Below are 25,917 nucleotides of genomic sequence, written 5' to 3'. Positions count from 1 at the left end.
TAGCTGCTTGTAAGCCAGAATGGGATCTTATTTGTGCTGCACTGGAAATGACAGGTTTTAAATATTGATGAGGAAAGACACACGAAGGCAAAGCCTCCAGTGGGAAGGCCTTTGGAGGTTGGGCACGAAACAAGGACTTCAAAGGAGCAAGCTCTCCTTGCTGTACAAGATGCATTTAGGAACAGGAGCAGTGGGAGAGCTGTTCAGGGTTAGAGTCTCCCCATGAACCATCAGGGCCCTGAGAGGCACTAACACACACAAATGCAGCTCTCAAAAACCTTGGCAGCTGCTCCCAAACCTGAGCATGAGGCAGCAAAGATGTGGAATGGGAATTCCAAGTAACAAATGAAAACAAATACTCGAGGTGGTTGTGTTGTTGTGGCAGGCTCATTTATCCAAGCCACCAGGGAAACAGTGACTATGGCTGGAACGTCATCGTTCCCGACACATTGAGCACTGGAGCATGGAGAGGTGTTTCCCACAGGTAGAAAAATGGGGTCAGAACTTCCTACCACAGCAAATGGGGATGTGACAATGCTCTGAACCACTGCAGGCTTTATTTGGGATTATCGTGGAGGAACACGACTGACACTCCGTGCAGGAAGAGGGTCTTGCTTCAGAAACAATGAGTTCTGCAGGCTTTATAAACAAAGCAAAACTAAGGAGATGTAAGATTTAGTGCATAACTGTATTATAGGAGCTCCTGCAATGGAGCTTTCCTTGTAAATGGGTATGCTGGCTGCTGCCAGGATCTCTGCAAAGCAGCAGTCCCGATGAAAATGCTCCTATAAGCTGTATGACACCCACAAGAAAATAACTACAAATCCAGCTAGCCTAAGTTTACCTATAACAAATTGCAGGAAATCTTTTGCATTGCTTTGTAAGAACTTCCACTAGACAGTGCTCAGCTGGTTATCATCTAACAGAGCTGCAGCAAGTTTGTATTCACTGAACATCCAGCCCAGTAACCGCAGTGACTGCAATCTGCCATGTAAACAGCAAGGTGCTTAGATGGGGCTTCTGCATTCCCTGTAAAATCTGACCTTTTGTTTTCTGCCTATCAAGAAAATTTAAATCTGCAACATGACATAGAAATGAGGTTATAAAAATCCTTCCTGACTACAGCTGCTCACTGCTGCCAAGGGGTCTGTATGGATATTTGTTGTGCAGTATTCTTAATGCTCCTGACCATGAGATGTGTTTTCCTCCAGCTCAGCAGGAGTTTTGATGATAAATGCAGGGCAGCAAGGCTCATTCTGCACAAATGGAACGTGCAGAAACTTCCTGCATGAGGGTAAACAAAGCTGCCTTTCTACTCCTCACAATCCAGCACAGATAAGCCTCACCATGGGTCCCGTGAAGGAGCACAGAAGAAATTCTGGTCCTATTAGGTAGAGGAAATCCAGAGTAAAGAGTCAACAACTGGAGCTATTGAAAAGTTAGTGTTAGAAGGAGCTAGGAGGCCAAAAGGAAACTGCCTGGCCGCTGCCAAAGAATTTGGGTGCTGCTGTGATGGGTCTGTAGGGCTGCTCTGTGGAGCAGAACAGCAGCAGGGCAATGGAGCACAGGGTGCCTCAGGCACCGACCTCAATACTGAGCTTGGCACAGCTGTGACAGCTGCTGTCTGCAGGCCATCAGGCATGTGCCACCCCAAAATATCTGGGGAGAACATGAAGACCAAACTTCACCCACCACTGACTGTGCTAGAATCAGGAGCAACGAAACTTTGTGTGCTAATCTCTGCCTCTGCCTGCAGCAACCCATGGCAGATACAAACCACCGCACAAAGCAGGTGGGCAGCTACAGGTGTCAGTAGACCTCAGAAGGGTTTCCTGGGGAAAACAGGTAATGTAGGGGCATCTGAAACCCCACTGCATGGCATGAAGCATGATCAGCCCCCAGGACATGAGTGCTGCTGGGCTGAGGGAACATGGCAGCTGCCAGCACACAGCTCTCTGTTCTGTCTTAATCCCAACAGAACCCATGGGCTGATCTCACTGTGGCTCTGTGCTGGGCAGAGTACACCTTTCAGTTATCATCCCACTATCCCTCCCAGTTCTCTGACACAGCAGGAGCACAAAAACACCTTTTCTCTCATGGCCTGCTTTGCTCCAGAAGGCATCTGTCTTTCGATTTAGATCTGAACACTGTAAAGCAGCTGGAAAAGAGGTAATGGGTGAAGAGCCCAGGGGGGCTGTTCCAGTCACTGGAAACAGAGGCACTGATTTCAAATACTAGCCATGGTGGCATTAGCTTTTAATGACATGGGGGTAAGAGCAGAGCTGGGCAGAGCTGTGCCTCAGCAGTCCAGGGCTGAGCTGCCAGCTTAGTGACGGGATTAGTCCTCCATCAAAACCTGCCCGAGGAGCACAGGCAAAGAGAGAGAACGATTTTCTTCTGTATGCACAGAACATATTAATACAGTGGCAAGTATTGTATTCATTACAGGATTTCAGCTAATCTGCTGTCTGCTTTTATCCTGGTATTGTTCCTCTTCTGTACTGCTTGCAGCAAGCACGTTCTTACAATGGCAGAGCCATGATTCCCTTATGATAGTCCCTAAATAAGCGTGTACTGGCACAGGGGATTTCAGGGTGTGTGTGCATGCGCATGTCCTCTCTCCAAGGTCCTCTCACACTGACAACACGACAGACTTACACATTTACCAGGCAGAAAAGAGCTCAGAACCAGCAGGACCACCTCAACAGACGGCCTCATTTATGGTGAACAACCAGCTGATGGAATTCTTTCACAGCTACGCTCCTGACTTGGGGCATTACTCATCCCACTCAACCCAGCCTAGGGAGACCCAAGTTAAACATAAAAGATGCTGTGGCTCAGTCAAATTAAGGGTGTGGGTGCTCTGATAGCCCATTTACTGCAGGACATCTTTCAGACCTATCGGCGACCTCTTCATAAAGCTCACTTAATTACCCTTAATGCATGAACCCTTCAATCAGATGCTTGGGATGAGCTCAGAGTGAGTCAATGGGTTTCCACGTGCAAAACCACATCAGAAGCCGAAGAGCAGAAGAAATCCCCTTATTCTTTCATGAACTTCTTCAGTCAGTAACTGTGAGATAACCCCAAAGCAAGCACTTCCTTCCAGGGTCGGGTGCCACTCGCTGACACTGCAGCCACCCAGTCAAACACTGCAGCTAGATTTTAAATGGGGTGGATAATTTCATGACCGGTCGTATTTGTAGCTGGTACGTTAAGACAAGGGTAATGAAATCTTATGCTTCGGGGCACATATGGATTGCTGCACAAGCCAGGCATCTGCTCCTCCCCCATAAGAGAAATTGTAATTGGCAGGGCTGAAAGGACCATTGCTGAAATAAAAGATTAAATGGGACATAAGTGGTGCATGGATCTGGGGAAAGGGCAAATGGAGTTTTTTAGCCTCTTTACAAGCATCATATTCCACAGCAGCAAATAAGGACAATGAACATGACAGATATCTGGCCTGACAGGAGTTTTGGCCACCTGGACTGAATACAGCTGTCACACCAGTTCAGGACTAACTGTGCTCAGCAGACCCAGGGACCCTTTTAGTTTGGTGCAGAAGGGGTTTATTTACAATGAACAAGCTCTATTACCTCCACAAGGGCTGGCAACACTTAGATGGTGAGGAGAGCGCCCGTAGGTTGGTACAACCTACATGCAGCACGTGTGAACAAAGGCTTTGTTCAGCATAACAAAACGCCTGGTTTACCATCTAGAGAGGTCAGGACACGATCACGGAGCACGCAGAGAGTGGGACCTGTTAGCAGACGCTGCTGCTCAGCTCCCAGAGCCCCAGTTTGGCTCCACTCCAGCCAGTTACCTCCTCCAGCCTTCGTCTCTGCTCCTTCTGCTCCTCGATCCGCTTCTGCCGCTCGGCCAGCAGCTGCCTCTTGTGCTCCTCGTTCTCCCGCTGCTGCTGCTCCAGCTGCTGCCGGCGCAGGGCCTCCGAGCGCTCCTTGTTGGCCAGCTGCAGCCTCAGGAAGTCCCGACGCAGCGTGGACTCGCCAGGCAGGTTCAGGATGGAGCTGCACAGGAGAAAAGCACCACGGAAGGTCCCACGCACATCCTTCAGCCTCTTGTCCCACGGCCGTGCACCCCACAGCACCTAAGCACTCAACCACGCTCCCGTAGTAGGAATGGAGAGAAGGGCTGGGTCACAAGCATTGGGGCAGGTCGGTGCCAAGTGGAACATGAGTTTCACAACATCTCCCCCCACCATCCCTTTTTTCTTTCTAAATAATTTTGTTTTCTTCTTAAATATAAGCCCTGAAGCAGACAAGACATTGCTCGATCATACGCCTTGGCCCAGACCACAGCTCACCAACATTTATTTGCTAAAGGATTCCTTTACAGTAAAGTTTCTAACCAAAGTCCCTTGTGCTGCAGTGGCAGGCACTATATTTAGATGTTCACAAAGCACACTTAGCATGAATCATTGCCAGCTATTAAAATACTACATTATCTCAGGGAAATAATGGAATGATCTGATACTAATTACAATGAGACTGAAAAATGTCATCAAAGAAAGTTCCAGCCCTACTGTGCTTGAAGCAACGCTGGAAAGTTTCATGGTGAAAAGTTACATGGAAATAGGGAGCGTGGATCTAAGGAACCACATTTGCAAGAGTCTTTCTTAATAACAGCTCACACATTCTTCCACATCTAAATACCCATATGGGCAGTTCCTCACAGCACAGTTCATGTGAGCACAGCAGCTGTGTATGCATGAAGGATTCTGCACTACTTGCACTGAGCAGGGCCGTCTAACAGGGATGTGCCATGCTCCTGTACCAGCCTGCACTGTCAATCTCACAGAAAATGAGACATCTGGGTCGTCCCAGCCTTTCAGCTAAGGGGATCTGTAGCATCAGTTTAATGCCCACTCACCATCTAACAGGGGGAATACACTTCATCCTACCAGGGAACAGGACTCAGTGATCAAACTGTCCTTCTTCTAGTTTGTTATAAGCCTATAATCCAAGTCAATTTCGTATAAAGAGACACAAAGGTAAAAACAAAAGGTTGATTTTTACCTGGGCTCTCCAGAGTCATTTTCCTCCTCCTCCTCCTCACTTCCACTGTACTCGTATTCTGTCTCATCTAGGAACATAATTGCTTATCAGTGCCTTTTACTAGACTCATTTGTTTTTCTGATGATTAAAAACTTTGAGGGGAGAACGGAATACTCTTTCTTTTTCCTGTCATGAAAAAGAATACTCAGCATTGTTTCTGTCCATTTTCTGATATTATGAGAGGTCTGCAAGGCATAAAATCAGCATTGCTGTCCCTGACTGCTGGCCCTGGCACACACAGCACACCTGGGGAGAAGGCTGCAGTCCTGGCTGCAGCAGGTGCAAGCCTCCAGCAACCAAAGATACACCATGTGAGGATGAAGAGTAACCATAAATAAAGATTTACCACAACACAGCAAAAACTCTCTTCAGAAGAGCTCCTGCAAGTGAGACACACCAGAAGCTTCTGAAGCCACAGGCACTGGAAGGTGGGATTTAACCACTGCTCTGAAGGTAATGACCTTCTTCTAAAAATATGCTCTTCCTATGCAAATCCACATGTTTTCCAGGCAATGAAGATATCTACATAACAGCCCAATTGCAAAGTTGTGCTATGTACTGTGATTTCTACTGGGATACTGGCTGTATCAGATGAAGGGAAAGACAGTAAAAAGAAAGACTTGCATTTATCCAATTACTCTCCATCTCTAGGGTACAACCTTCATTTGCAAGACTAAACACATTTAATACTTTGCTAGGATCCAGCTTTATTGTTTTGATTACAGTGAAATCCATTACAAAAGGCTGGAAGGTAAGCATGAAAAATTAATACTGCTACCAATAAGAAAAGAAATAGCGATTTATATTAGTTTGCTGAATTCTACAAACAAGCTTTCAAATTCAAATTCAGCTCACGAGCAATGGAGTACTTTAACAAGTTTTTCAGCTATCTGATCTTCCCTTCAGAGCACTTTGATTGGGCCAGGAGAGTTCACTGCAAACATCCAGTTTAATAGGTTACTCTTAGTCAGCGGAATTGCTTTGGGCAAGGGTCTTATCTGGATGTTCGTTTGCACAGCTCTGCTCATCACTGGTGCTGCAGAAATGTCACGGAGATCAACAGACTTAAAAGATGTGAGCTGGGAAAAAATGCAGCTTGGCAGCTTCTCCCTCTCACATGCTTGCACGAATATATGCACACGTGCATTTTATACACACATTTTTATGAATCAGAGCTTAAATGTTCCAAGTAGAAATTACTACCTGGACAAAAAGACACTATTTTTCATCAGGAAAAAAAAAAAAAGAACTTAAAAACATTGATTAGCTCTAATGACAATCACCTGCAGCCTTTGTATGAACACCAATTGCTTTGTTATGGGTATTTGTTCTCACTTCGACTTTGGTGATGGCCAAGAGGAACCAAATCAAATAAGGTATTTTAAAACATGACAAGGGTGCACAAAAAAGGAGCACACCTACTTAACTCAACCTGCATGCCCTCTGAGTGATGGCAACTTGAGACTGAGACTGCAAGCAACCCGGTCCTTTATGCCCTTCTCATTCCTCCTCTTCCCTTTCCCACACAGATACACCTCTGTCTGCCCGAGGGACCTCCAAACACATGGCAAAGCTCAGGGAGTGCCCAGAGCACAGCCTTCCCACTAACCTTTTTCTCCTCGCTTCTTCTTCGTCCTGTCAATGTGGTCCTTGAGCTGGATGCGGACCTGCCGCTCGTTGGGCTGGTCTCTGATGAAGGGGTGCTTCATCAGCTGCTCCGTCGTCGGTCTCTGGCTGTGGTTCTTCACCAGGCAGCTCTCAATGAAAGACTGAAACTTTTTAGACCTGGAAGGCACAGGAAAACAAAAGCAAACAGCCACGTTGATTCCTGTATCGGGAAGTCAGAAATTTGTGGGTATTTGAGAATACTGCTTGGATGCTCCCAGTTCTTGCTCAGGTGCAGCTTTCTGGGAGGATTCATGCAACTTCCCTGTTGACACTTAGCATGGGCTCAAAGCAGCAGCATCAAATCTCCTCTTAGTTTTCCCATGCATGCTCCTGTCCATGTTTTCCCAGGTGCTATTAGGGGAAAACACCACTCTGCTGAGTCTGGAGAAAGGTGGGAACCATCACTGTAATGGGGCATCAGCAAAGCCAAATGGCACCAGTAGCAACCAACAAAATGCAAGAAAACGTTCTTAAACCCTTCCCTTTGACTTTGCAGGTAAGAATAAGAGACCACACCTACAGATAAAACTCAATCCCTCAATGAATTGTTACTCATCAGACCCCATGGCCCAGCTCAAAGCCCAGGTGAACAGGACGTGCTCTTCTGGAGCATGGCTTGGGCAGAGGCAGGACCATGGCTGTGGGTGGCAGAGCCCAGCCTCTCCTCACAAGCAAATAGTTAAATTCAGCCTCAGCTGAAACAATTTCAGCCAAATCTCTAATAAACAAGCCCTTCTTAATCTCAAGTTTTGCATATCAGAAGTTCTGCCGGAATTAATTTCACCACATTATAAACCCAAGAGAACAGGGATTTACAAGGAAGAAAGATGTTGACAGGCCACTATGCTGTATGTTGCTTTAGCAAATAGGAAAATGAGTGTAAATTAATGACAGAAGCCAACAGATACTACAGAATTGCATTGAGAAGTAAAACAATAAGCTTTTGGGGATTTTACTTTTAAGCTGTCAGACTAGAAGTGATTTATCTTTTAAGTGCTAATCCATACAAATTGAGATGCAAAAATAAAATACACTACTGGATCCAATTAAATCCTCCCTCCAGCTTTATTAACGAGCAAATCTTCATCCTGCACCTTGCCTCAAGGAACCCTGTGTCTCTGTGTATTCCAGAAGGGCCAGACCACATGATGCTCTAAAAACTACACCTCCAAAGCATCATTCTCCTCTGTGGGTCTGAACCTGGAGACAGTTCATGTCCGGGTGCACAATCCAACCCCAAACACAGCTAAGCTAAAGTAGTTTATGATGTTTCCTTCAGCATACAATGGGTTTTCCTCCTCCTCAGGCTCCAGTGCAGTATTTGCAGAGAGATGCAGGACAAGGATCTTTGCCCAGCCTGGCCCTGGCTAAGCCAAGACACAGCCATGTACCTCATCAAGATGCTGTCACAAACTTCCAACTGCAGCAAGAACTGTAATCTGCATGTACCCAAACAAGGCCTGCTGAAAACTGAAGCCTGCCCCATGCATCCTCAAGTTGCAAGGACAGATGCAGAGATGTGTCCTTTCCCAGGCCAGCAGGTAAAGCACTCACAGCACCAGATAGATGCCACTCAGCATTGCTTTAGGTGCCCCAGGAGCCTGCAGGCATTTGGCTCTCTTCTCCAAAAAAGCAGCAGACAGCAGATCTCTCTCTAGCTCTGATTCTGGGTGACACCTTTACTACTTCTCATCACCACCCTGGTGCAGGTCAGCCCATTTCTGTAGCCACATGCACTGCTGTTTCCCAGCTCAGCCCATCTCCATAGCCAAATGCATTGCTGTTCCCTCAGCTCCTCGGCTTTGCAAAGCTTAAATAAATGTTTGCAAAGGCTTCCCAGCTGCTTAGATGAAAAGTGCTATCACAGTGCAAATACCACTTCATTAACAAAGAGATCTTGTCATTTTTTATAAGGCAGGGATAGGAAGTGTTTACAATAATGACATCACTAAAGTTCAAGTGGATTTCACCTGTGAAATGTAGGAAGAAAACAAAGCATCACTGCTGGCTGGATTTAATTGGAAGAGAAAAGGATACCAAAGAACCTGTAACTTCACAGGACCACAACACTGTTTCAAAAGTGAGTTCAATGATCTAGCACGCAAAAAAAGACTTGGCAAGCAATAAAAAACAATAAATAGAGCCACTGTGAGAGCCTGGTCAAACATCTCAGCTTCTCCTGGGTCTTGCAGAGTTCCAGGTCCAATACCTCAAGCTGAGAAATGAGTCAGAGACAGCAGATCTGCCTGCAGTCCCAATGGAAACACTCCAAGAAATTGTTCTTAAGGAATTGGTGGACTCTTACTGGTTTGGAGCTGAAGGCTGAGCTGTGCAACCAAGGAGAGGAGCAAAGCCAAGGACATGTAGATCACCTGCCACACCTGGGGAAGATGGTATCAAGCAATATCCTGGCTGGTGCAGAACACATCTAAGTATGTCAGACTCTTATCTGAGCAAGAAGTAAAATAGAAACTCCACCCCAGAGCAGTGTTTACCTTAAGGAGATGGGCAAAGTACTCTGCTCAAAGCCTGCTTTTGTCAGCTGCCTTCCCCTTTGTCTGGAGGCTGAGAACCTTTGCTGAATAAACAGCATATTTGTATGAAAAAAAAACACCAATCCTCTGAAGTCTTACAATCCACTTTGCACTGTGGCAGTGAGGATAATGAAGTAGGAGACTGGTGATCTGGCAGAAAACAAGTGTCTAAACTGTTTTCTCAGCTCTCTGACAAATGGCAACCTAAAAAAAAAACTGTGCAAGGAGAGAGAGCACCTTCAATACCCTCTGGCAGAGCTGGCAGGGAAAGATCCTTGTCCTGGTTTGGTACTGGAACATCTGAGGACTGAGCTGACAAAATCAAGACACTTTTTGCTAAAGCCTGGGACTCCAAGGCTCTCATTCCTCTCCCCTCCCAGTAGCATTCCTGCTGCTTTGGCACCGAGTGTTTGCAGTGCCTACCAATTACTCTGCTCCCTTTTTTTGTGTGTGTGTTTTCAAAAAGATAATACGCATCATTTCAAGGAATAAAGCACAGCTTCCTCCACGCTCTCAGCCTATCTGAGGCCATGCTGTTTCTCTAATGCCTGGCAGATCTCTCCTGATAAAATCAGGGCTGAACCTGAGGCAGGCAAACCATGCAAACCAGAGATGAGTGTTTTTAAGGACTCCAGCTCCATCGGTACAGAACATACAGTAACAAAACAACATCTGCTGGGCTTTAGAAGTATTTTTCCTATGGGTTTTCATTGGCATATCCCTCCTTTCTTTTTCCTTTTTTTTTCTCTTCCAAAACGGTGATGTACTTTTTTCCCCAAAATTTTAAAATAAAGCCCAAACTAAGTACAAATCTCTGCATTCTTGCGCTTTCAAGATAAACTATCCTTTCTTTTGGCCTGGCTACACGTTTCCATTTGAAAATGGAACCTTACTGGAAAGAAAGGGGAGCCAAGTGAAGTGTCAGCTGCTTTCAGCTGCACAAAGCCAACTCAGTGTTGGGAAAGGGCAATGTGAGAGGCATTTCCCTCTCTACCTCTCCCCTTCCTCCCTCTTCCTCCCATGCCTGTGCTCTGTGCAGACCAAAATGCCTTTCCACAGGAGACCCAGGCCCTAATATGCACCCATTTTAAAACCACTGAATATGGAGAGACTCACCACTTCTTGGATTTCAACCTTGGGGCTGGGTTGCGGGGGATGAGGAAGAGGGCTCTCATGGGGTGCATGTCACAGAGAGCTGCAAAGTGCAAGAAGAGGCGTTAAGCACAGCATGATGTCTCATGAAGAACCTAAACACACACACCCAAACTCCTTCCGATGCCACCAGATCAGCAGGACACACGGAGCACTTGCAGCACCAGAAGCCACACATGGGTTTTTGTTCCTTTGCTTGCTGCTCCTATTCCCTAAGCCATGTCGACCTGGCTTTTCCCACATCTTGGGCCCTGCAAACTGCACCAAACCCAGTCCAGGCTGCTTAGTGAAACCCTTGCCTGGGGTTTCCAGCACAAATCCCCGTGCCTGCTGACACTCAGCAATTCCTAGCAAGTCACCACCAGCATTAACAGAGCAGAGCCATGCATCTACTTACGGGGAGCGCCTTCTGCCATCTCTATGGCTGTTATCCCCAGAGACCACAAGTCACTCTGTAAAAAAAAGCAGATGGAAATGTGTGATGCAGTGGAGTGTTGTCACAACAGTGGGCACAAAGGGAACCTCAGGGCTCAGCCCCACGAGCAGGGCCTCTGTTTTCTCTGCCAGGCCCTAAACCTGCAGCACAGGAGATCATCTTTTATGCTCTTCCCATATTTTAAGGCTTGATAGTAGGCTCCCAGACTTGCTGCTTATCCCAAGCTTTATTGCAGAGCTTTTGGTGGATGTCACCCTAGTGCAGGTGTGGGACACGGCCAACCCCTGCAGCCATCTCACTGGGCACAGTTCCCAGCAGTTGTGTTGGAGAGACGTTGGCATCCCAAAGGTCCCAGTACAGCCCTTTGGCTGTGGCATCCCAATGAGCAAACTCCCTAAAGCCTCGGTGATCCAGCAACACACCACCTCCCTGCTCCATGAAGAGGGAAGCAGCAAGGGGCAGGAAAGAGGCACAAAATCCAGGTGTTTTCCTGAGACTTTGGCAGAGATTTCATGCCTTGTGACCTGACTAGCCAGTCCCAAGGACACAGCACAGTGGTGTAGCTTTGATTCCGCACCACAGGATGCAAGCACCAATGTGCCAGCCCTGGGGCTGTAAGGTAGCCCACAGCAGCCATCTGCGCCCTGGTAATGGGGCTGCAAGCTTCCTGCTTCAAGTTGGATGACACACAAATGGATTTGTTGCAGCTCCTGAGAATACAGCCTGTCTGGGATAGATTAGAAAAACGAAGTATCTTGAGATACCTCAGGACTCTTTTGAATCATGCTCTGCTCATTAGCTAGAAGGATGAAAAGCAGTGTTTCACTAGTGGGAGGAGAAACGGGTACCCTCACTTACTGTGTTCCCAATCCTTCCTCAGCCCACACGGTTGTTTTAGTCTCCTGAATGATCAGTGCACAGAAAGTGCATCTATTCAGAAAGCTCCTTTGATTTCATGCTTGTATCACTTTTCCTTCAATTTTCTCACTTGCAATGAGGGATATTTATAGCCCCAGCTCCCTGCCTGTGAGGCTCTACTCCTCACCAATCCATACCACAAGAAATCCCACGTGAGCCCTGGCTACACCACTCGATCCAGTAACGAGTCCCAGAGGATGGCTCAGCTCTTACAGACAGGAGGTGCCTTACGGACACCATGCCATCAGGCAGGAGGAAACGAGAACCTTCCTTAATGGCACTGCTGCAACTTGTGCTGGCTTTCTTTTGGCAGAAGGTGGCTAATTCATGACTGGGACATCATGTATAGGACAGCCTAATGATTCATATCTTTGCACCCAACGCACTGGGAACAGAACCCAGACTAATTTTGGTGCCTTCATTTGAAGCACATCCCCAACGCATCTCCAGGCCTGGTGGAGGGGAAGGTGCCAGCTGGCACAGGCACACTGCTAAAGCAAAGCCAAGAGCTTGCTCCTTCCTCTCTCTCCACTCTGCCATGGACCTCAAGGACAGGGCTGCTCTTCCAGCAGGTCTGGTGGAGATGGCTTTGTCCCTAGACATCATCTCACCAAACAGGGCTTCCCAGCTCCCTACAACGAGCAGTGACTCCAGGCTTCTCTGGGAGCTCAGTGCAGCAGCTGTGAGGCTGAAGTTGTGGTCTGGCTCATGCTGAAGGGCAGTATGAGGACTTGGCAGCTACAGAACAAGCCCTGCTGAGATGGGACATAGCAGTGGTCCAGGGCAGAATCCGTAGCCCCACAAGGAAGCCAAACAAGCCCCACACACACAGTTGCAGATGTGAGTTGGAAGCTGTGAGTACACTGAAAAGGACTCAAAGACTGGCTAAGCTCCAGTGACACAGAAGAACGAGTATGAGCTGTGCTCAGGTACATCTCAGAGCAGAGGGGATGGACTCTGCCTCCCATTCTCCCTCTGTGATCTCCAGTTCCCACGTGCTGCTCTCCCTGTGCCCCACTTTCCACCATGGCCCTGCAGTCACTTCTCAGTCTGTGCTCCATTTCAAAAGCTGTCCTTCCCAAGCAGCCCTGAGCCTCTAATCCTGCAAATTGGTGCATCTGAGAAAGGTTGTTCTTCCCAGCTCAGAGCACCAAAAGCTGCAGGGCAGGAACCCCCAGGGACGACAGCACCTTCTATGTACATATGTATGTATGTATGTATGTGACACCCTCCAGGAAAGACAACCTGCATTTTACAGTTTCAAGGCCAATTTCCTTCTTCCTAACCCAAGTTTTCCCTTAACAAATACTGTCCCATTAGTCCTTGCTTCAGATCCTTGTACCTGCCCAAAAATTCTCCCTCAAATCTCATTTGCAACACTTTCGCAGGACAGCCACATCCATTCTTTGTCTCTGCTCAGCTGGGATTTATGCTGCATACTTAATTATCTCAGTCTTTCCACATGATTCAGTACGCATGACCCCTTCCTTTGGGTTGCCTGAACTCCTTCCAAATTCCTAGTGTGTCTTTCCATATTGAGGTGCCCGGTATTATATGCAACATGCCAAGTGATCTTAAAACTGGAGCAACACAGAGAAGGATTATCACCTCTCTAAGTCTCCGAGAGAAAGCAGAAAACTCAGTGGGAAGCACGCATTTCAAACTGATCTAAAATTCAGGTTTTTGTTTCTTCTTGAGTCTGAAAAGCTTTTCAGTCCACCCAGCAAAAAGCCGCTGTGCTAATATATTTGTATTGTCTTGATTTGAGAAGGGAAGCAAGCTGGTTTTTCCTTTTCATTTGACACTTACTGACAAGATATCTAAAGAAAAAAGTAAGACTGTCTGGGGAAAAAACAACAAATAACCTCAACAACGTGGAGCTTCTATCTGTTCTTTTGTAGTGGTTTATTTTTCTGAGGAGGTATTTACTGCATCCTTCCGTCGATTACATGGCAACTCTTCCTGGCTCAGAAAGAAGTGAGATTAGAGGCTTTCTGTCCAACAGATTAAGCCTGTGAGGATTCCTTTTCTTCACCCTCTAAGTCTCATCTTTTGTATTCACTACTTCAAGCCAGTTAGCTAAACCTGAGTGTCTGATTTGCATGTCTTTAAAAAATAATAATCGTCATTTACATTTTTTTCCCCACTTCAAAGCAAGAACATCAGGTGCAGGGACACGACCTGGGGTACAGGCTAATGCCCAGTGGCTCCCACATCACCATGAGCTCCACAAACACCCTGCAGTAAGTGTGTCAGCAGCAAACAGCCTTCTCTTCCACATCCCCAGTCAAGGAAAAACTGCCAGTGCCAAGTGCAGAGACAAAGGGGCCCAGCATGCTACGAGCATTTGATCCTTGGGGACAATAGAGGGATTTTGGTCCCAGCACTTGTGCATCACTCAATGACATATTAAGTGCCCCAGTTTTTCTGGAAAGGGTAAAACCTCATACAGAGGCCTTCCAGTGCCTGAAGGGGGGTCACAGGAAAGGTAGGAAGGGATTCCGTAAGGGCATGCAGTGACAGGACAAGGGAAAATGGCTTCAAACTAAAAGAGGGGAGACTTAGATTAGACATTAGGAAGAAATTCTTTACTCAGAGAGGCCCCAGCACTGCTGCCCTGAGATCTGTGTGTGCCCCATCCCTGGAGGTGGCCAAGGCCATGGGTGGGCCTCGGGCAGCCTGAGTTGGTGGGTGCCTGCCCGTGGCAGGGGTTGGGGCTGGGTTATCTTTAAGGTCCTTTTCAACTCAAACCAGTCTGACATTCTATCAAACACCAAAGCAACTTTTTGTTACTTTAAAATCCTTCATCTCTTAAAAATTCTCACGGAGGCCAGTAATTGCACTGCAAATTGGTGGGCTGTTGTGCCGTTACATTACGCTGTAACATCCCGCTGTTAAAAAGCAGCTACCTACCTAGCCTCACACCAAAGGGCTGCAAAGTCCTTTTAAAATAATTCTCTGCAAGTTACCTCTCAGGGTGGGCACAGAGGCGTAGCAAGCTTTGTATCCCTCTGCATTTCCTCCAAAAGCCCACATTTTGGAGCTTTCTTTGCTCTCCGAAAATGCTCAGTGGATCTCAGGGGGGCTGCAGTTAGAAATTCATGTTCTTGACACTTCAACAAAACCACAAGGCACAAAAACCAAGGGACAAGCCCACAAACGTGTGTCCAGAAACTTGCAGTGTGGCAGAACTGTGATAAAATATGGAAAGCTTTCCTTGCCTGAAGCATCAGCCTCCAGTGCAGTTTGAATGGGCAGTGGGAATCACACTCCCCTGCTGACCTGCTGCATGGCATGCCCCTCTCTTCATCTTACAGCTCAGTAGCAATGTTGTGCTGTCACTGATCCAAAAATAAACTTTCAACAGGCAACAGACATGTGAAAAGTAGGTCAGAGCCCCAAACGTCTGCTTGTGTGACAACCTTCAGATCTCCCTGTGAATACCAGCCTGCAGGCCAAAAGATCTGATTTTGCCCTTTCTAAACCTGACCTGACTTCTCTAAGGAATAAATTGAGGAAACGCAGCGTGTTTGATGGTAGTATTTAAACATTCAGCACTGAAAAACTGAGGAGCAGGTAGGAAGCCTCAGTCTGACACCTTTCTTAGCATGGGGAAAGACTTCTTCACACTAAATCTTGGTAGGTGATGAGCACAACAAAAATTCACATTGGACTGAAATTCGCATCTCAAAATTTAACAGCCAGAAAGCAGGAGGAGACTACACTGCCTGTCAGTATAACTAGCAAAGCTGCAAGAATGTACTAAATTCCTGCCTGCTCAAGTTTTAGGTGCTGGGACACAAAATCTGAGATCCTACCAAGCACTACCTTCACATGTTCATGGTCTCATTTTAAGCACTCACAAGTAAGACAGCACATAGAGAAAACTCTTTCTCTGTGTCCCCTGGCTGCTTTATTTCCTTGATTACCTTATTAGTGACTGCACTAGACTTCGCAAAGATTGCATCTGTAATAACATACAAAAGAGTACAGTACCTTAAAGTCATAAGTGGCATCAGGATTTTCATCACAAGCAATGACCTCAGGGGCCATCCAGTAAGGCGTTCCAATGAAGGTATTTCTCCTGCCCACTGTTCTGTCCAGCTGAGCACTGACACCAAAATCCACTATGGACAGGAAAGACAACAGGACATTGTAAGTGTCAGACACAAACCTGAGCAACATTCTTCTGCTGCATGTAAGACAGTGAAGTACACTAAGAGCACAGTCAGGAGAGAAAAATACGGCCAAAGACACTTCTGTTTCATCTTTGCTGAGGTCAACAGATCAACAGACGTCAACCAAAGATGAATCTGATCATCCGATTTCCAGCTTTCATAAGCAACCCTGTGCCTTTTCCTCCTTGCTAGGAGGCAATGAAAAGAAATCACAGTTCCTCATACTAATGAGAATCAGGGTTAGAAACATGAATAAGCAGCGGCCTTTGTTCTATGGTTTTTTTTCATTGAATTAAAGCCTGCCAAATGTTTGTAGAAGCCTCATTTTTCTACCTAAATTCTTGCTGGAAATGGCAGAAATGTAAAAGACTTCAGGAACCGAGGCTAAGGACAAAAGCCCATAGGGAAATGTCAAGCACAGAGCTGCAAAATGAAGCAAAAACTGATGAAATCACATCAATGAGAGAATAATCCATGGTCCACTAAGTTCACTTTGCACAACATAATGGCTGGAGATTTGCCCTGGAGAATTTCCCCTTGGAGGGGAATCTTCACCAGCATAAAGCCAAACAAGCTGGTGGTGCCATCTGTTAAGATGGGGTTTGATTCCACAGCAAAGACATGGTAAAACAAGGATTCCACTTCACTTTGCCAGTGTAAGAAATCTTCCATCACTAGCATAAATTAAAAATGCACAAAGATAGCTTTAATAAGATAGGTGCCGGACAATGGAGGGTATCAGGACAGACAATGTGCTGTTATCCATGTGTCTTCATGTGGATGATGGGTCTTTTCAAGGATGACAAACACTGCATACAAAATTCAGAATATTTCTTGCAATTGAAGTGCTGTCTTACAGGTTAGCTTGCAAACCTGGATTATGTCATGGTAAATGGAATGGATTATGGTGCTGGAGGACACACACAACGCGTACAGCTGTGGAGAAATACACTTTGATGATGTCTGCGGATGCACACAGGCAAATTTTCAATCTAGGGCATGAAAAATGATCACAACTGGTCACCCTGTATCTGGTGGCAGAACTGCCCAACCCACCTCTCTGCAGAAACACCGCTGTAAATAGATCTTTGTATGCAGAACTTGGTCATCAGTCACTGACAGTTTATTGCATGGCACCTGATCAACACCCAAGGTCATATTTTTGAGGCCAGCACAAGAAAAAACACACAGCAGCTTTTAGGACCCACTGCTGTTCCCCAAGTAATTTACAGTTTCTACCAATTTTATTTCTTCTCTCCAGGCAGCCTACTTGCAGTTTCCAAGAGCTCCAACCAATCCTTACCTAGTTTAACTTCTGCATTTTCCGTCAGCAATACATTCTGTCCCTTGATGTCTCGATGAATTACTTTGTGCTGGTGTAGATGACTCAAGCCCTAGAGAATTCAGAGAAAGGTTAGAGGAATCCGAGTTCAAAGCATGCTATTTCTGACATTCCTCCTCAACCAATTACGGTCCAGAAATGAAAGATTCACAGTTGGAGTTAAGCACTTGAGAACACTTTTGTTTATCACGTGTTGAAAACACTGTCCTGTGTTACATGCTGGGGGGACATACCCAGCAAATGGAACGGCCACTGGCTGGCTGCATGTGCTGCAGTGGGTGCTCCATAGCAGGTGACAACCACTGACAATTCTAGAGGGATTAAGACCAGCCTTTCAATTTCTGCAGGAACCCATAGTAACCCAAATCTCTCTGTATTTCTAGATGCAGTTTTCCCCATGGGCTTTTTTGCCTTAGGGAGCCATTTGTGTTGCAGAAATAATAGAAAGCTTGTGTGTCCTTTCTGTGCTTCCATCATCAAGAAACCAAAAAACCCAATTCTCTTTGTTATATTGGTCCAATAAATGGGACTCCAATATACTGAAAAGCTTGTATTAAAAAAGATACCATGGAAATACAGATATTATAACTTGAACATATCCCTAACAGAGATATAGCTCAAATTAAAAGCCTGTCTCAAAGGCTAAAGGTAAACTAGCTTTTCTGTTGTGTTGCTTTATTAGCTCATTAATTTCTTTTTGCAGCCTACATTTTTATTTCATTCATTTATTGTTACATTTCCAAAGTAACATCCACCTATATTGCCAGCTTAATAAAAAATGGATTACTTTAAAAACTACTTCTGCATTAGGTTTACACTTCACATTAAACATTCATATTCGAGGAAGAATATAATTTCTACTATCATTGCTGGTAGTTATTAGTCATTTTTTGTTTGTTACCTTGAGACAACACTGTGGAACTGATTATATCTGTAGAGGTGCCCTGCTGCATTCAATTTTTAGCCACATTATACCCAGTTAGAGGCTCGGTGCACTGGAGGCAAAGCAAAAATTTCACTAAAACCCAACAAATCCTGCCACAGAGCAGGACCAAGTCTTACATGTCAGAATTACAACGTGCCCTCGACTTCTGAACCAAGAACGAACCACGCATACTGCAGCATGAAGGTGGGAGCCTTTTATGCCCCGAAATACTGTTTTATGACCCCAAATCCTCAGCAGCCCTTGGAGCCTGCAGGTCACTAAATCAACCGCCTCGAAGCATGGCCACAGCACAGCAGAGCTTGCACTCTGCACGGCCCAAATGAGAGCACTGACACTTGATGGTAGCTCTGGGACATGATTCAATGGATAGGTTTTGACTCACTGACAGTGACTATTTTAAGAAGAGGGCTCACAGAGTTCATACATTTGTAATGAACCCACATGCAACTGTGGTTTCCTGACACTGAAAGAAGAAGTGAACAGCTCCAGCTCCTTCTGTACATCAGGCTGGTTGTGCTGGCACAGATGGTGGCACCAAGGGTCAAGAGAAGTGCTGCGTCACCCCTGGTCAACTACAGGAGCCTAAGAGACAGCGTCAGACACAGCCCAGTGAGAGCTGTTGGAGCAGTCATTTTGACTTGTTTTCTTTGAATGGCTCTTGTATAGTTCTCTTCACGTGTCTGCTATTTCTGTCTTCTCTGGAACAAAATTTCAGTTCATGAACTCCTACGATTTTAATGTCAGGGCAACCATTGCAATCGCATAATCTGACCTCATTTGTAGAAAATACAAGCAAGTCTTTGCTAGAGGTGCCACCCTGCAGTATGTGGAACTCCAGCGTGCCCCGTTTTAAGACGTTCCTGTCAAACATTTATCTTGTGGGTATAAAAGCTGCAGCATCCTCATTAAAGTCAGAGGCATGTGGATTTAATAAAGCATAAGATGTTTTTTAATCATGCAGATTCTCTCCACAGGTTTTATTAGTCCTTACCTTTCTGCTAATTGAAATCACAATCCTACTGTAAATAAATCTTCACCTCGTTAATATTAAGGGAAATTACATTTCAGCTGAAGGAAAGAAGAGGGTTAAAATTCAGGCAGCTAACAAAGCTAAAGGGCATTAAGTAGTGCTTATTTATTATGCATCATACAAGCACATGAATCATTCATGCCTACCAGCACCGAAGCTGCTCAAGTCCATAGAGCAGAGCCTCAAGAGCCAACGGCTTCGCGTGTCCCCAAGGCCCACGTGCCACACTCCACCAACGCATGGCATTTAGCTCCCTCTGGGCACATACCCTTAAAATCTCTCTGCAGATGTAGGCAATCCACTCCTCCTTCAAAGTGTTCCCCTTTGTGTTCTTGATGAGGTCGGTGACGGAGCCCGCGCCGCAGAACTCCATCACCAGCTGCCAAATGAAACAGAAGTGCAATTACTGCAATTAGGCTGAAAGCATCCTCCGGGCCGCACAGCCCAAGGGCAGGGCCTGACACCGGCAGCGCAGCTGCGATCAAACCTATCTACTTTTAATCCATGTGTTTTTTGTTAAAAACGGAAACAATGAAAGATGGGAAGGCTGGAAAGGTGTGGTGCACCCCAGTAGGGTGGGAATAAGAAAGAGGAGTCACTTCAGTGCTGAAAAGCAGGGATCAGAAACCTTGAAACCACACTAGCAAAACTCTGCCTCTTGCATTTGAGTTCTTCAACCCCAAATATGTGAAAGCAACATGGCAGATCTGAGAGCTTTGTAAACCTTAAAAAACAGCAATATTTTTCCATTTTTGTACCAGCCCATCTCTGTCTTCAACCACCTTTTTAAGCAGAGAGCCCTCCAGAGGCCAAGCTCGCTGTGCGGCTCCCCAGGGACAGCCGGAGCCCTAGTGCTCGGGCTGATGCCAAATAGACCAGGCACCACCATCTGTACCACTTACAAAGCTCCATAACATCAAATACAGAACACAAGGATCTAACCTGCCCCAAACTTAATCTTGTCATTGAGCAACTGTGAAATAAAACATTCCAAAACAGCCCAGGCTGCGACTCTGCTTTCCAGGGCCACCACAGGCTGCCGGCGAGCAGCAATCCCTGTGCTTGAGAACCTGAGTGCAGCACGACGTACAACAAGCCTCCCCCAAGTCCTGCTGAAGTGGTTCTTTATCAAAAGTGAAACCACGTTTTCCAGTTAGATCAGTTTGTCTGCAGAAAGATATTCCTTTTCCCTACAAGTCTTGCTGTGCCAAATTCTTCACTGCACATGTTTAAAGTTTCCCATCACACGTAGCTTATGTGGTATTTAACATTTTCCAAGCAAGAAACATCACCTCACTAAAAGCATGGACTAAGAGAAGAAGGGAACAGCAAAAGGTCTGCCCAAGTCCTACCCAAATTGCTCAGAGATACTGATTAAAAGACTGTTATAAATAAACAATCGCAGAATTCAGCCCCAGTACTGCTATAAAATTCCTGTACAAATAAAATGCTTGAGCAGAATACATCCGAGTTGGCTGAGAGATCCCTCTGACCATGCTCCTATCTTTAGTTTTGATATCAAGTTTCTCTTCTCTTCCTAAAATGACAGCTGAAATACTCTTTGCATATCTCGTTACATCAGGAAACTGGCTCCCAGCAAAGATGCACGGCTGGCCAAAGTCTGTCCTGTGAGGACAGTATCTGCATGTGTTTCTGATTAACAGAGCGTTTGGGATACCACTGCAGCAAGCACTGAAAGGAAATCCCTGGATAGCTGAACCAGCTGAAAACACTCTCCAACCCAACAGGCTGACCTCTCCCTGCAACACTTTATGGCCTCCTGCCATGGAAACTCATCCGCAGGATCTCACCGGGGTTTGCAGCAAGAGGCCCTGGTGGCTGGAGGAGGTCTGGGAATCATTTTGTTAAGGATCACTTCACCTTTGTCTTCTCCTTCGGAAGGAGACAGGTTCACCCACACCACACCTGTTTGCATGAGCAACAGCCCTGCAGAGGAAGGGCACATCCTGCTGTGTACTGCTGTGTACTGCAATGGCAGTGCTTAAAGGAAAATGGGACAAACACCATTAGAAGTTCTCAGTGCACACATTAATCTGCCAGACTATCTTTATGGAGTTGGCAACTCACTCAGTCCGCTGTTCTCTCCCTCGTTGCACAGAGCTAAGATTAATTTTGCACCAGTAGGTGAATAATGCAGCTGCCCGCTGATGTATCCAAAATCTGTAATTGTGAAACCTCTGAGAGACTAACACTGAAGAGACAGAGGGGAAAAGATTCTTGGGAGGAGCGTTTCCAACTTGGCTTTTGAAGAGCTGTTCAATCCTACAGCATCCCTGGGAGAACACCCAGCACCAGCAGACAGGGGCTCAGCAGCACACAGGTTGCTCCCAGAGAGCCCTGCCATCAGTTCTCCAAGAGGAGCAGCAGAAAAACAACAAGGCTGCCAGCACACCTCTGTCTGGAACAGAAAGCTGATGGACACCTGACTTGAAAAAACACCACTTCCAGAAGTTTTCAATGGGACAGGAAGGCAGCTGGCAGCATGCTGCTGTGGCAGTTAGCGGCAATGAAATCCCACTCCCAGAGTTCTCTCTGATGCTCAGATGGAAGGATGCTACAGAAGACCCAAATATGGTTTTACTACACAACTACAAAGAGAATAAATAGTGAAGGTGGGACACACGTTACTGGGTAAGGTGAGGCTTCACAAGAGCAGTAAATGCGCACTGGAACAGGTACAGAAAGGACTAAAAAGATGATCAGGTCGCTTCAGAGGACACAAAGATTTGTTTAGATGGAGAGTTATTTAAGCAACAAGGCAGATATTGCCATGGTATCATTATATATAAACACCCTCTGGGTGCACGTAGGATTAGAAGCCAACAAACAGCCTTCCAGGAGAAAAGAAAAAGGAACAAAAGGAAAGGCTTCAAATGGTGCTCCTATCAGATACTTTCTTACCAGCCCCATGTCTCCAGTTGAGTGCTTTGCCCAGCTAACACTGGCATCATCAGCAATCTTCTTAAGGGATGGAGTCATGATGGGGTAAGACAATAAACTTGAAATGCAGAATGAATTTTTCACTGTAATCAAAATTATCATCAAGATGGGATAAAGGTAATATCGTCTTCCAAAATTTAATCTGCAAGGCCATTTATTGAGGAAGTATTTTTAAATACAGTTCATTTAGCATCTATTTTACTCTTCGTCTCAGAGCGACAGCAAACTTGACAAGGAAGCCAAATTCAGAAGCAGCAGCTGTAAATCTCCATGCCCTGTTGTATCACCCAGAGAAGTGATACAGCTCTGAAATCAGCCACCATTCCCAGAATGGGATTCCACAGAGACTCCCATTCCCTCCCACCAACAACTTTTTCCATTTTTCAAGCCAGTGAAAGCCATCACACAACCGCCCCAAGTGAAATGCTGATGGAAACCCTTTCCCCTGTTGTGAAAGCAGAAACTGGGTGCAATGCAACCCCTTGTGCCCCTGCCACACAGATTTCCCACTCCACCCATACCCTGGTGAAAGGGGCTCTCACCCCACACATCATGGCAATGATGGAGCACTAACGTGTAGAAATCTCTGCCATGTCAACATTTTCCCCGTGGGCAGTGGCAGCATTTGGGGGACTGAAGAGAATTACATCTCAACCCCAACCAGCCTCCTGCCAAACGTGTGATGGCCTGGCAACCAGCACCCGAGGTCTGCAGTGAGCAAGGGCCATGCAGTGAGGTCCTGGCCACCCCCCGGCTGCTCCCCCTATTTCTGCACCTCTTCTCCCTGGGGCCCCAATCCCACCAAAGGCACACAGCACCCCTGGGGAGCAATGCCTCATCTGTAATAGCAGGAAGAATCTCACAAGAATCCAACAAGAATCTGGTCTAGTATTAGATATGGAGGTCGGAGGCCCTGCTTAGGGCAGGGGAGTTGGAGCTTGATGATCATCACTGAGTTCCCTTCCAACCCAAGTCATTCTACCATTCCATGAATACCTCGGTTTTGTATTTAACATTCCATAAAGGCTGTCCCCATGACTTTTACTTCCTGTTTCACTAATGTATCAGATCTGTGATACACATCTCTATTGTTGTCTGGCCAAGCACGCTCTCTTATTTCAGGAAAACTCATCTGGTTGGCGAGCTCGTCCTTCAGGGCAGGCAGTGCTACCAAACAGGAGAGACCTGCTCATCACCAAAGCACGCGGCAGAAACGATGACAATACTTTATGTCAGGAGCCCGCCGCGCTTCCGAGAGATCTTAATCACCATTGAAAGAGCTCTCTGTTTTTTATTTCCATATCAGCCTCCCGAACGTCGATAAAAAGAATTACTTGGGCATTATCAGAAACCGTTTTATTTCAACAAAGGGCCAATGAAAAATAAACAAGCCTTTATCTGCACTGGAAGACTGATCGAGTTCACACAAGTCCTAATTCAATCAGATGCCAAAACAACAGCTACTGAAGGCAGTGACACCAGCACTCCTGCATGGCCAGGGAGCGTCCCCATAACACCTCAGCAGCCCAGCACCGCACAGACTGCAACACAACTTCTAACTGCCCCACCTGCCTTTCCCAGGATGAGCAGCACTGCTGGATGCACAACCCTTTTCCCCGTGCATTGGTTGGGTGACCCACAGGGAAATCGCAGCTTCCTTCCTGACCTCTGCCAGCAAAGGTGCCCCAACACACACAGCTCCACAACGGAGACATGACAAAGAACCTCTTCTCATCCCAGAAGTTCCCCTGTTTGGTAGCTTGGGCTGCACTGCACGGACTAAACATTTTAGAAAAATTATTTTCTTAACACTTGCCTATGCCAAGAGCTCCTTGAACTGGAGCTGAATTCACAAAAACCTTCTCCCTTGGTCTGGCTGTGCTAATCCCACACTCAGGCAGGAGCTAAGCCCAGCTCCAAGAGTGGCTGTCCGTCCAGTGAGGGCTTTGGCATGTGCTTGACTTTTTTTTTTCTTTTTTTCCCCTCAAGGCACTCCAGCAGCACAAGGTGAAATGGGTTGGTTTTTATTTCTCTTTTTTTTTTTTTTTTTTGGACACAGATTATAAAACAGCTAAAGCCAAATGGAATTTCACGGGATGGAAAGGCATTTCTCAGCTTGACAGCTTTCTCCTTGCTGAATTCCAGGCTCTCTGCAAAGAACATGTTTTTCAAGAGTTCCCACAAGAAAAAAAAAAAACACAACAAACTCAGTAACAGAAGTCCCTGGAGCCCAAGCCCCCACACCTTCCCAGTAACTCAGACTACCAGCACAGCTGGGTACCAATGTGGCACAGAACCCTGACAGCTTCAGTTCTGCCACTAGTGACATTTTAGTCCTCCATGATTCTCCCCAGCTCCCCACAGCCCCAACATTTTTCCACATGGACACAACTGAAGCCACTGCACTGGGAACCTTTTCCTAAAATAAAGCCTAGATCATACAGAAACTAATGAAATTAAACCACAACCTGCAGTAACTCTGCCAAGATGCAGAGGGAATATGTTGGGATCCGCTGAATGAAAACCAAGGTTTTGGATGCTGATGTTAATTCATAACTTTTTAATATACATCTGTATATTTGGAGGTGGGGCAGATGGAGAATAAAACAGCCCAGGCTTTATCTTTTCAGCATTTCCATCACTTTCCAGCTGAACCATGGCTGTTTGTTACTCCTGAAAACATAGGCTCTGGCAATCTTGTTCAGATACTGAAAAACTCTAGACAGCAAAACGAGCTTTCTCCTTATGACTCCACCTTAAAATCAAAGAGGACACTGTTGCCTTTCCAGAACTGTAGGCAAAACACGTACAGCACTGAGCAAACCCGAGAAATGGCTGGCACTGGTTCCTTTGGCCTGCATGTGCTGAGTTCCAGCCAGCTCCACCACCTGCAGCACTCTGCAGAACGAAGATCCTATGTGGTGCAAGGAACACATGCGGGGTCACCTGTGTGGTGTGGGCACAGTCCTGCAGTGGTCTGGGTGTCCCCGCAGCAGGCAGGCCACCCGCTCAGCCGAAGGGGAGCTGGCTGCAAGCCTCCCAGGCTCAGAGCATAGCACAGCGCCTGTGATTAATGTTTCATGGCCCTTATGGTAGGATGCACAGCAGCACCATGGGCCATGGTGCCAAGCTGCTCTGCACAGCTCTTGCAAGCAGCAGGGCCAGGAGGACGAGGAGGTGGGCTCACACGTTCTGTCCACTCATAGACAACGGATTGCAGCTCTATTCTCCAAGGCCTGGGAACACTGAATGAATAACTGAGAAGCTGCTGTCAGGGGAAGCAGCAGGATGAGGCAGGTTAGGATATATGGGGGAGGCAAAGCAGCTTCCAGCCCTTCAACCACACGAGGCAATCATCCCTGAAATGGCTGAACAGCTGCAGATCCTTCTGCCTTTCCTTCTCTATCCCTCTCCTTACTTCCCTGCATTGTCTTTGTGGAACATGGAGCACAAGATATAAGGCAGGGAGCTGGAAGGAATTAGGAGCAAGAGCATCCCGCACCCAGAACCTCAGCCTCCATCTTCCCAGCGCAGCTCCCTTCTGCCTCCAACTGGTTCCAATGCACTTATTTCATAGCATAAAATAGTTTTCAATTAATTATTGTAACAAAGATGCTGTTAATGACAGTCCAGAACAAATGTTTGTTTGTTTGTTTATCAGTCTGTGGAGACTC

General features: G+C 46.3%; 1 protein-coding gene across 6 annotated transcripts in view; it reads right to left on the bottom strand.

Annotated features, from left to right (window-relative positions):
- TNIK (TRAF2 and NCK interacting kinase) overlaps positions 1-25,917 on the bottom strand; it is a 139,212-nt gene that overhangs the window by 41,544 nt on the left and 71,751 nt on the right. For all 6 annotated transcript variants that reach the window (XM_085233409.1, XM_085233411.1, XM_085233408.1 and 3 more), the window contains exons 5-12: positions 19,551-19,661; positions 17,268-17,358; positions 15,783-15,913; positions 10,830-10,884; positions 10,397-10,475; positions 6,688-6,863; positions 5,040-5,106; positions 3,827-4,031 (exon numbers count right to left, since the gene is read on the bottom strand). In XM_085233409.1, coding sequence (XP_085089535.1) covers positions 3,827-4,031; positions 5,040-5,106; positions 6,688-6,863; positions 10,397-10,475; positions 10,830-10,884; positions 15,783-15,913; positions 17,268-17,358; positions 19,551-19,661 — 915 coding nt within the window. The remainder of the gene's footprint in view (positions 1-3,826; positions 4,032-5,039; positions 5,107-6,687; positions 6,864-10,396; positions 10,476-10,829; positions 10,885-15,782; positions 15,914-17,267; positions 17,359-19,550; positions 19,662-25,917) is intronic.

This window comes from Meleagris gallopavo, chromosome 11 (assembly GCF_905368555.1).
Source record: "Meleagris gallopavo chromosome 11, MGAL_WU_HG_1.1, whole genome shotgun sequence".
NCBI classification, from domain to species: domain Eukaryota; kingdom Metazoa; phylum Chordata; class Aves; order Galliformes; family Phasianidae; genus Meleagris; species Meleagris gallopavo.
This window is presented reverse-complemented; position numbering and strand designations above follow the sequence as displayed.